The sequence below is a fragment of the Anarrhichthys ocellatus genome, unplaced genomic scaffold, assembly GCF_004355925.1.
Source record: "Anarrhichthys ocellatus isolate YVR2014 unplaced genomic scaffold, GSC_Weel_1.0 scaffold45, whole genome shotgun sequence".
NCBI classification, from domain to species: Eukaryota; Metazoa; Chordata; class Actinopteri; order Perciformes; family Anarhichadidae; genus Anarrhichthys; species Anarrhichthys ocellatus.
Window position 1 is genome coordinate 2216453 of NW_022280075.1, and position 11898 is coordinate 2228350.

The 11898-nt window shown below is 42.9% G+C and overlaps 1 protein-coding gene across 4 annotated transcripts; it reads right to left on the bottom strand.

Annotated features, from left to right (window-relative positions):
• On the bottom strand, positions 1-10457 carry tbcelb (tubulin folding cofactor E-like b). Of its 4 annotated transcripts, none has more exons than XM_031869051.1 (9): positions 10384-10440; positions 9293-9385; positions 8074-8216; positions 7822-7961; positions 7529-7710; positions 6888-7144; positions 6639-6765; positions 6409-6525; positions 1-3298 (listed from the first exon to the last, which is right to left on the bottom strand). In XM_031869051.1, the coding sequence occupies exons 3-9, from the start codon at positions 8204-8206 to the stop codon at positions 2953-2955; spliced, it is 1302 nt and encodes a 433-aa protein (XP_031724911.1). In that variant the 5' UTR covers positions 8207-8216; positions 9293-9385; positions 10384-10440; the 3' UTR covers positions 1-2952. The 4 variants fall into 4 exon arrangements, with proteins under 4 accessions (XP_031724911.1, XP_031724914.1, XP_031724915.1 ...); XM_031869054.1 differs by having other exon boundaries at positions 9293-9359; positions 10384-10421; XM_031869055.1 differs by lacking the exon at positions 9293-9385 and having other exon boundaries at positions 10384-10457.
• Between the last annotated feature and the right edge of the window lie 1441 nt (positions 10458-11898).

Sequence of the window (11898 nt, forward strand, 5' to 3'; positions counted from 1 at the left end):
TAATTATTATTTATTATTTATTTATTAAGTGAAAGCATCATTACACAGTACAGGTGTAGATATGGCAAGATGATCTCAAGAAAGAAAACAAGGATTTACCATCAAAAATATTTAGATACACATTTGAGAAACAGAAAACAAACATGATAAATTAACACAACAACACAAGGCAAACTGTATCATAGATAAGCAACTATCTTTAGATTTGAAAATCTGTATATAATCTTTGTATTTGGTATTACTGAAGGATAAAAGTGAGGGTAAGAGGAGCACAGATAATACTTTAAAAGTGTCAAAATTACAAATGCCCATAAACAACACACAGGAAACACAGTTTCCCTGGAATGACACATCTCGTACACATTTTAAATCACACATATATCAAAAAATATCCGCACATGCAAACCACCAACACATCAAACATTGCTTTAGAAATAAAATGCTTTATTCTCATCCCATTACTTCCCATGTAAGCACTAGAGATGTTCTGATACCACATCTCATTGTCACTGAATAGAGCATGAACGGATTATAGGGTAACTCAATGCAACCTCCATTAATGTTTGTTGTTAGCTCTGTTATTTAACCAAGCAGGACTGTGCTGCCCACCAGTGACCACTGCTAATGTTTTTAACCAGATTTGTTTGTTCACAATGTAACATTATCAGGGAGAACATAGGGGGCAAGTGAGTGACATGATAACGTGGTATCGGATCGGTGCATAGACTCGTATACTCGCCGATATCCAATCCAGCATTTCTGGCAGTAGACTGAACATTTCCGCTACTTGTACCGGAACAACTCTAGAATGCACTCAATCATAATGTAGTATTATGCATGTGAGGAAACCCAGAAAAAAACAAGAAGAGACTTCCAGTTATCAACTACACGCTACGAGTAGGAGGAGCGATCCAGACGGCACTCAACACACTTTCACACAGTTTTGGTAACAGAAAGCCACCCTTCCCTTATAATTGTGTTTAAGTGAAACATTGTATCCCTTCAGCTCACTTCACCCAACGTGATTTCAAACATGAACTCCTTTGCCCTCCAAAGTTGAAAATAAATGGCTTGTGCAAGACTTTCCTGCTTTTTAGAAATACGTTTATTGATCATCTTTTCATTTGACATTGGGCCCAATTTACACTGCACACGTGCTATACACGCGGTGAAAGGTTGGAGCTATTCAATGTCGCGCAGACTGGGACATATCCCAGCATGCATTGAGCAAAAGGCAGGGAAACATTGACACTCATTTAATTTAGAGTCTGCGATCAGCCTGACATGTCTGGACTACGAGATTAAACCCAAGTGATTCTTTTAAATGATGTTATAGAAAACTCTTGAAAAGGCTTTGGGTAAGTCAGTATCTTACATTTATTGGCCACCATACACCGTTTATGTTTACGAATACACAGCGAGCAACATCTGTACTCACTCTCAAAACTCAGCTTCTTTCAGGATTTGGCGATCTGCACTCAGTAGGGCTGCAAAATGAAGCACGATCACAATTTTGGCTTCCCAAAATTAATTAAATGAACGTGATCGATGATGACGGTGACGTTTAAAATGCGTGCTCCGCTCATAGAAAACTCTGCTGCATATTAAATAAAGTGCTTCCTAAGCTTACCGCCAGACGGAGATGTTTTGGCTTCAATTTTGGGGAGCTCTTAGGCCCACCCACCCTACAGCAGCATGTGAAAAACTTTCATGAATATTGCGGCTGCAGTGGAAGAGGCTGTCAATTGCCACGACCCCCCCCTTTGAAACAGCAGACACTGGAAGTGTCGGGTTTGTAAGACGGATGTGAAGGAGAGACTGAGGTGAATGGGTGAGGGACGAGAACCCATTCTAACCTAAATGCAGCGGAAGTGTCCGTGACACAGCGGTCGGGCGGGTGTGTGGTTACCATACAGACTGGGCCTCATCGCTTCTCAGCCGCCTCTGCAGGGAGAGAGCTACTTCATTCATGGGCTGGACGGCCAGAAGACCTGCGGTAACTTGAGCATCGATGCTCCTTCTTTTCTCGCTCACAGACCCAAGCTCACCTCAGACTTGTCTCGTCTTTCTGCCGGGGCGTCTTGACTGAGCAGCAGCTCCAATGTGCTCTGCGTTATCCCCCGACACACCGCATTTATGATTTCAGCTCGGGGGTTATCCGAGGGTTATTTCACTGCTATTAAGAGGCAAGTGGAAAGAGAGTGATCTGAGTGACGGGAAGAAGCGGGGAAAGATTTGTGTTACTCACACACACACACACACACTCATGTTCCTGGCAAAGAACACTCTTGCGGGCAAACACAGTTTGCTTAGATAAAGAAAAGAAGCATCTTTGAGCTCGTCATCATCATGAAAATCTAAATAAAATGTACATCCAGCCAGCTTGGCCACTGCATGATTAGGGTTCATTGTTTGCCATTGCTTTGGCTTTATAGGAGTAGATTGAATGATTTTCACCCTAGCTGAATTCTCCCAGGCACAAAAAGATTTTTTTTATTATTTTTTAATACTCAAATAATTACCAATAAGTCCCATGCATGGCGCAAGCAAGGGGAAGCTTTTTCATCCTAAAATCTTAAACCTAATCAGATAAACACTTCAATTGTAATATAGATTTAGTGCAAATTGTGCATTCAGTTGGTAATTTTGGCAGCTGTTTTTTTTTTTCTTTCAGGAGGACTATTTGTACCATGTCTAGATTTGCATGATATTTTTCATAATTGAGATGTAAACTGCAGTCTTACCTCAAGCAACACAGAAATGTGCCACTCAAAAGATACACGCTTTGTGAATGTGGAACTCCTATGTGCAAATACACTACTGTATTTATTCAGTGTGGTGGACAGCGATCATCTCTAGATTCAAAGCTGAACAAATTCACCTTCTCATTCAATCTACAAAAGGCTGAAGTCAAAGTAAGTGTTCGTCTGACCGATTCATCCAAAAGCAGACTCAAAGATCGGAGGAGCTGCAGTGACTTTTGACTTTGGGCACGACGAGAATCTCATCCCCATCTCGGATGCTGTAGGAATGCAGGGCCCGGCTGCCCCACTTCAACTCCTCTGGTCCCAAGACCGAACACATCTCCCGGTTGATGTAGAAGAGCCTGATCCCACTGGTGGGCAGCTGCAGCAGAGCTCGGAGTTGTTTCTTCAGGTCGCCTACCGTCTGCTCCAGGCGGAGGCTGACGGCCTCCACCCTGTCACCCAGGCGAACATCCACCATGGTGCAGCGGGGGCTCAGGTCCACCTCCGCCAGTGGGGCCAACTGACCATACTTTGATACAAGGCTGTGGTACCTGGAAGGAAGCATGTCAGATCACTGACGGGTTTTTGCTTTTTTTTTTTGTCGTTGTAAAGACTACTGAATAGAACTAGAAAAAGTAACCTGTATCATATGATCATGTTGGTCTTTAAACACTCTTATTAAGAGGTCAATATCTGTTCATTTGAGTGAAGACTATTTCCATTAAAACTAAAAGGAATAAATCAACATTTTGGGAAATACACTTATCCTCTTTCTCTCCATGAGTATAAGCACAAAGCATGAGGACTGGAAGCAGGAGGAAACACCTCTCCTGGCTTTCTCCAAAGTCCCAAAAGTCAAATAATAAATCTACCACCGCCGCTAAAACAAATAGATTGACCCGCTGCATTTGTGGTTTTAGGGCTCTAGACTATTTTCTTCCACGTTTACCCTGTGTTGTGTTTAATCAGCCGCTATGGTTGTGCAGAGGAGGGCGATATACGACAAGCGGCCCTGTCTGGACTCAAGCCAGGGACGTTGCAATTATGCACTCTCTTATTCTTTGTTCCAACTCCTCCAGCTCAGCCCAAAAATGTTTTGTGCTATATTTCATATCTCTCCTTGAATTTCGGGCATTTCCACTTAAAAACGAGCATAAAAACAGGTAAATCGAAGCTTCCCTTGTGTGTGTGTGTGTTTAGAGGCAGAGAAACACTGAGTTCTCTGCCTCTTGCTTGCCGTGAGAAAGCTCTCAGCCACCTCAGGGGAATGCGTTTTTGAGATAAGGACCCAGGAACGATTAAATAAAATCCAGGAGAAAAGGCCTGTGCTTTCAAAGCTACTGTAACAGCTGGGCCAATCAAAGCAATTTCCCTCTCCTCCCTAAAAACTCCCCTACAAAGCCGATCCCCTGGCCATGGGGTTTCTGGCCAAAACCTGTGGTCCACCCTGGGAATTCTCCTCTAAGGCCACAGTGCACAAAGTGCCATTCTAAGAGAAGCCATTTAGCTAAACAGGCTTTCATTTAAAGGTAGTTAGCATGGTATAATGGAGCAAATAACGCTGCAGGTGATAACAAGGCATTCCAGTTGTCTTTTCAAGCATTCTTCGATAATGGACAGTAAAGTAGCCGACGACAGGTTATGGAGCCGATACTGACCCTATCTAGAGCAGATCTCTTTTGCCGTTTCATCCTCTCACACTCCAGTCCTCTGGCTGAAAGATAACCTGCTTAAAAAGTTAAAATGTCGATTGCTTCTCTTCCCTCCCAGGCTGGCCCTCAATATCCACTGTTCCAGGTCCAGCGTTCCTTTCAGTCCCTCTCTACTTATTCTACTGGATACTCTGACTCAGATTTCGTTTTCAACCCAGTCCTCTCTTTCACTTATTCCTTGCAGCTAATCCTTCCTGTCCAGCCAACACATTTGTTTCTTTATATTTGTTTTTCCCCACAACTCCCTTTCCTTACCTTTACCCAGATTATTCACAATTCTCTGCACATCCTTTAGAGAGTATTGAGGTGTATCAGTCTCTACCTGTCTGATTTATGGTTTGAGCTGCGTTTATAGTTACTCAAAGCCAGGCTGTGTCGGATTTGTTCACTTTAGAGGCTGTGACCCACCCTGCAGGGCTCTGATCTCTCTGGGTAGCAAGGCCACAGCTCCAATCCGGAAGGTAAGGGGATATCGGTGTGTTCACTGCTTACCGAGTGTGTCCGACACCCCCGTAGCACCCACATGCAGTCACGGTGATCCCTAACCTCGGACCTACACCGAGAACCTGGCTCCAAAACAAGACCACCAATACGTAGCAGTCACTAACAGGAAGCGGTGGCGAACGGGACATGATGCTATGTGTGACATACAATATGTGCAGCATCATTACCAAAAATACGTCTTGGATCTTCACAAAGGCCAAAGAGCACTTGTCTTTGCCATAAGAAAAAGTGCTTCATAGCGAGGAGCTCCATTCCAGCTCCAGTGACATCAGAAAACAAATCAATCTCTCAACTTAAGGTTTGATTTTGACAGAGTAGGTGTATACATGAAAAAAACAAAACTGCTACCTTGTGTATCACTTTTCCAATCAGAGAATTCCCTCCACAAAGGACTCATTGAGCAGGGAGAGACTGGTGGCATTGTCTCCCAAAGGTTAGTTTCCCCCAGTCAGAGACTACACCTTCCTCCACAAATCCCTCTCCAACATTCTGCTGAGGTTAAGTGGAATGCAGTCGGTGAAGAGCACTGGCAATTGTTTGACCGCTGTCAGCCCCCCCCCCCCCTTCAAGGAGGGCTTTACAAATATTATATCACATACTGTTAATATATTGAGGACAAGGAGTGGGTTGTTGCTATTGTTACAACTTCACAGGTGTTCACAGTGAACTTGGAAGCACTTGGTGCTACATATTCAGGCTCCTGAATGATAAGAGCTATGAAAACAACGACTATCATTGTGATAAATACCTGGTAGATACAAATACACACAAAGCTCCACCTCGCAGGGTCAATACATGCAGAAGGATTGATTCTAGTTCTGTTGAAAACATCCAAAAGAAGGACAAAATGGTAATAATTACACTTTTTTTAATCTTGCTTTTAAGTAGTCTGTGTCCTTTTATCCAATCTTACTGCAAGTTTATTTAATTAAATTTCATATTTTAAATTGTACTCCCATTATTCCACCTAGTATTACTATTAATAGTTTAATACCATCCATGTCGTACTTGGAGGCCTGTTACTAGGTCACAATGTGTGTGCCTAGTTTGATATTCCAATAATAATACAAAGTATTACTTGGGGCATCACTGACCAGCTTCTTTAATCTGTAACATACTATGTTAGTTTCAAATAGTTCAATAAAGGCCCATTTCTGTCAGTTAAGTGCATACACTGATTGTTATTTTAAATATGTTTTGTATTTGAATCTGACCTTGTATGCCAGGGAGGATGAAATGCAAGTATTCTATATCACTATATCACACACCTTAATATTGCATTGAAGCACGAGTAACTAACTGGTGATGGAGATGGAAGAAGTAACATTCAAGAGTGTAGAACTCATGAAAAACACATCACCAATCACTAAAAAAATCAAAATCAGGAGTACGGTGATAAACGTGTGTGTGTGTGTATAGTACAAGCATACTGAACGTCTGAGTACCTCTCAGGACGTTCCTGTTCTGGGTAGTCCTGGTAGTAACGGATGAAAAGCCTCTCAGCATCCTCTCTCTCTCCCTTTGACACTGAACTCCCGTTCAGCAGCACGACAGATGGCAGCCTGCAGGCAGGGACGTTTGTAAGTATGAAGATTAGATAGGAAACAAGAAAACATGTGATCCTGCATGGAGAGTAATAAGGGTTTGATGTGTGTGTGTGCAAGTTCAGACTCACTGTGCTAAAAGGAGGCTACGTCTTTCGTGGGTGGCGTAAGGCTGCAATAAAGGAATCCCCTTTGCTTTGACCTCCTCCAGCTTGGGGAAGTAATTCAGCCTCTCAATGTCCTCCCATTTGCTAAGCCCTGAATAACGCAACATCACAGAGTTTTAGGGCCACAGAAAATATAAAAAATTCCCACCATGCACTGAATACTGAACAATGTATGGATGAAATGTGCACAGCCTTCCCCCGTCCCTCTCAGACCCGAGTTGTTGAGGTTGATGCTGCGCAGGTTGGGAAAGAGCCGCTGCAGTGTGTCGGGATTGTCCCCCACAGAGTCCACACTGTTATTGGCCAGAACCAGTGTTCTCAGACTCGGGTACATCTGCCCAAACTTGCGCACTTCGGCCCATTCCTGCAGCTGGTTGTCTGTGATCTGCAGCAGGCGTAGAGACGGACAGGACGTCTGGGATTCGGACACAGTGTTGTAGCCATTCAGGCACAGGAAAAGCTCCTCCAGCCTGCACGATGACATCAGTAGGTTAAAGTTGAGAAATACAAACATTTTTGACCAATTTTTGACGACATAGAAATCGACACTCTCACGGCTGATGATCTGATGTAGATGCGTGGTAATTAAGCTGAGACTTCCATAACCAGTTCAAAGTTCCTCACAGTAACTTTAAACAGCAGTACATCTTCAGCTGCGGGTTGATACACATTTGGCGCTCAGGTGAGTATTTACAGCAGCAGAGGTGAACGTGTGTAGCTTTCAGCTATATTACTGTCTTTGACATGATCACCGTGGTGGAATAGACACAATAAAGACAAATATCTGTTGTGTATACTGGTCTTAATACTTCACTGTACAGTCATTCTATTACCAACCACAGTCGATCACTTACTCTGGCGTATGTTGTGTGAGTGTGTGCACGGTGTCCCAGCTGATTTTTGTGTTGATGAGGACAAGTTGTCGGACCCTGGGGAACACCTCGGCGATGCTGGGCTCCAGCTCTACGCCGCTCAGAGGGTTCATGCTCAGATTGAGGAAGTCCAGGTGGGGGATGTTGGAAACGATGTCGCAGATCTGGAAACCCACAAGCATTAACAGAAATAAAAATAAATAAAAAATGAAGCAATAAAAGAAACCTTGTGTGTGTCTCCCTGTAGGCTTTCTAAGTCTTTGAAGGACACCTACCTCTGTCCAGTCGTTAAGCTGATTGTGGGACAGGTCCAGCTCTACCACATGGGCACAGAAAACTGCAATGTCGGACCTGTCTCCAGCTTTACGGATTCCAGAGTCACTCAGAACCAGTCTGCTCGGCAAGAACAGGCGATCTGCAAACAGACGATACAAAAATGTAAAGATGTAGGCGACGTCAGTGCTCACTTAGCACAAGTCCCGGTGATCGTAATCATGACGTAAAACCCGGCATCATTCATCTCTCACCTTTCACAGGGGATCCTTGCGGGCTGGGCATCACCACCACTCCTTGGCCGTAGGGGAAATTCTCCGGGCTGTATTTCTCACTGAGGACTTGGACGAAGGTGCGCACCTCCTCCTCATCAGAGGACGACTCCATGGTCCCAGCCCTGAGCAGGTATCAGAGGGGAAGACAAAGAAAGAGAGGGTGCAAACAAACACAGTCAGTTCATTTCAGCAGGCTCTAATTTCCATTTCTCTACCATGATGGCGACCTGGATGGCTTTTTCCAATATTCACGATTATCCAGATAATGGAAAGTCAGCACGATCAACTCATTGGTACCTATTTTCATCCCGATCGGCCATATAATCCGGCCATAGGTTAAAGCAGGAGCAACAACATTAGTTTTTAAAAAAGGAAAACAAGGTAAACATGCACAGGAACGAGCAGTCAGGCCGCTATACAGAACGTTTAGCTGAAGCTAATATGCAGCCCCCTGCCTGGGTGGGCTGTTGAAATAAAAATGCAATGACTATTAATAGCCTATATGTACTGTACAGGTATTGACATGGCTGTAAACTGGATTCGCACCATCTCACTTGGTCTCGTTGGCAGATACTTTTCTTCTGAGTATGTGTTGCATAAAAAGGTCTAAAAATAACCCATCAACGCAGTAGAATGACCGACACAGAAGCAGAAACGTGAGAGGTGACGCAGCACTGACAGGAACAGGTGCACAGTTGACACCGATGCACTCCTGAGTGCAGCTCCACCACCTGTTCCTGCTGAAAGTCATGTTAGTGTGGTGCTGAAACAATTAGCTGACTAACCGATCAGCGGATTAACAGAAAGTTGTTAAGATCTCGTTGATAATGTTTAAAGCAAAATGGCCTAAAAGTAGCTTTTCACATTGATGCATGCTGCATTCATCTATTAGTACACAAAGACACTATTTATATTTGGTATGATTTTGTGATGACATCATTCATAACAGAGGATATTACCGTGAGTTTGTGCGTCCACACACACACACACACACACACACACACAGCACCCAGGTCTGACCCTACTCCCTTCAACCCCGATCAGCCCTATCGGTTTCAGACAAACGGGGTCTGATCATCTTAAAAACTCAGCCCGCCTGAGGAGGTGTGTTTGCAAAATGGCTGAGCGTTACGTCCGGACTGCGTCTGATGTTTCTGTCATAGATAGTTTCTTGTTTCACAGATTCCCTGATTCATACCTCTGATGTCGCAGAGACCAAAGGGAAGCCTGTTTTCCAACTTCACATCAGATCACATGCTCCCCTGCTGCTTAGAGAAAATGTTGATGAGACCTTTGATGAAATGAGAAGGCAAACAACAACAACAAACAAAAAAATGAGCTATAAGAGGGGTTGGGAACCAGAAAAAGCTAATTTATTCATGCAAATATTAAGAGTCTTCTACAGCTGCATAATGGAAGAAAAACGACGCAGGAAGACGTCAAAATAAACGAAACTTGCATTATGCGGATTATAACTTTAGAGTGCCAGCTGGGTTCCTAGCAGGGCCAAACAGGTTTTATGAACACATGCCAGACTAGGTTGATATTCTCCATTATTAAAAGAAAAACATCTATTTATAACCTCTCCACATAATGTTACATTTCAAAGGTCACCAGTTACACTTCCTGGGTATTTAACATAGAAACTGTTGTTTAAAAGTTCATCAAGTCAGCATACCTAACAAGCAGCAAGGTATTTTTCCTAATAACAGTTCAACTTTTAAACTACTCGCTACTGCCCTCCGCGTGTAGTTTAGTGGCAACACTGCAAAAAAAAATGTTAAGATTCACAGTTTTACATAAAGTAACAAATTGCTTTTTATTGACAAACTGATGCCGAATTAAATGGTGACCTATAACGATAAAAAAATTTTTTTTTAAATATTATTGTACCTTCAATATACACTAACTAGCAAGCAAGGACAGTTTAAACTAACAGGTTGTTCAACCTGGTTTGGGTAAACATTCTTCAACACGGTAACGTTACGTTTGGGGGCGTTTACGACCGAGGCCATGGTTGCACAATGTAGCTGGTGCACAAAACGAATGTACAAAATAACGAATTTAAACGTTGACGTTTTAGAAGAAGCGGATGTGAAATGTATCCATTGCACAGACACATGCTCACGACAGTGCGTCACAGTCAACCTCGAAAAGGTGCGCAATGTAGCAGCAGTGTCGCTACCTTCACCAAGGAACTGCAATTTAGGGTCATTATCAACGTTACATGTAACTCTCCACGTTGTATTTTGTAACTGATGCGGTTTTTTTCGAGAGCACTACACTCACCGTCCTCGGAAGCCCCTCGGTGTTCTGTTTGTTGTTGTTATTCTTCGGTTAGTTGACAGTTTAAGACACGCCCACTTTTCAGGAAGTGACGTTGTTTAAATGTCTTGTTTTTTCCCCCGTTTGCCTCACTGTACATTATTATTTTCAAAGACTACACACAGATTATAATTCAAGCATTAAAGACAACATTTAATGCAGTGAAACTATAGTTTACATACTGTACATATTCATTCAAATGTAGACGTCCTGTTGCTTGGTCCTTTTTAGAGTGTTAACTTAAAAGAGAAAAAGCTGAATAAGAAAAGTAGCTGTTAAAATGTAACCAAATACAGAGAGATATCTGTTGTCTGAGTTCGACATGTATTTATCCATTTTACTTCATTTATAATGATTCGCAGCTGAACATTTTGACGGAGGCTTTAATGGAATGGAATAGATCTACTACAGGCTGCCACCAGATGGCAGCGTTGTGTGGGGCGAAAAGGATCCTCCTGTTTTCCTACTACAGGAGGGAGAAACAAAGTAGCAGACCACCGTGTATGTGAAGAGCCATCCACCAAAAAAGCAGTGGTGGAAGAAGTACAAAGATCCATCACTTAAGTAAAAGTACCAGTAGAAATAAAAATATATAAAAAACCTAATTAAATGTAAAAGTCCTGCAATTAAGCAAATTTAATCATCAGCTAAATGTACTTTAGCCACCAGTGTGGCCGTTGGGAGCGGTGCTGTATCAGTGATTCTTAACCATGGGGCCCACGATGGGGCCGCGAACGCCACCTTGTGGGCCGCAAAAAAAATTCAATTTTGCACCTGTTGGCCGCGAGGGCCGCGGGACCGCATAGGTTATCAATTGAAGACACCAGAGATATTACTGTTCTCCATGAGACGCTCAGTTACAATATAGTTTCCCACCACCTGGTGGCGGTAATGCGTGAGTCAGTTGTTTAACAAGCTACAATAAGCAGAAGAAGACACTCAGCTAGCCCAGGCATGGGCAAACTACGGCCGTTGGGCTTTTTAATCCGGCCCGTCAGATATTGGTACAAAATTGTCCAAACTATAATAAAGACTAGAGCTGGGCAGTATACCGGTTTCAACTTCCCGTATGATATGAATTCTTCACACACCATTATACCAGTGCATAGCCAAAACAACTGCTGTCTGCTTTCAACAGGCAGCTAAATGTATTCTTTGCTGCTAATGCACAGCGGTCAGCGCAGCAGTGTTAAATCATTGAATGAGTCATAAACAGTACACGATTTAACCACTAGAGGGCAGCAGTGTTAAATCATTGAATGAGTCATAAACATTACACGATTTAACCACTAGAGGGCAGCAGTGTTAAATCATTGAATGAGTCATAAACATTACACGATTTAACCACTAGAGGGCAGCAGTGTTAAATCATTTAATGAGTCATAAACAGTACATGATTTAACCACTAGAGGGCAGCAGTGTTAAATCATTTAATGAGTCATAAACATTACATGATTTAACCACTAGAGGGCAGCAGTG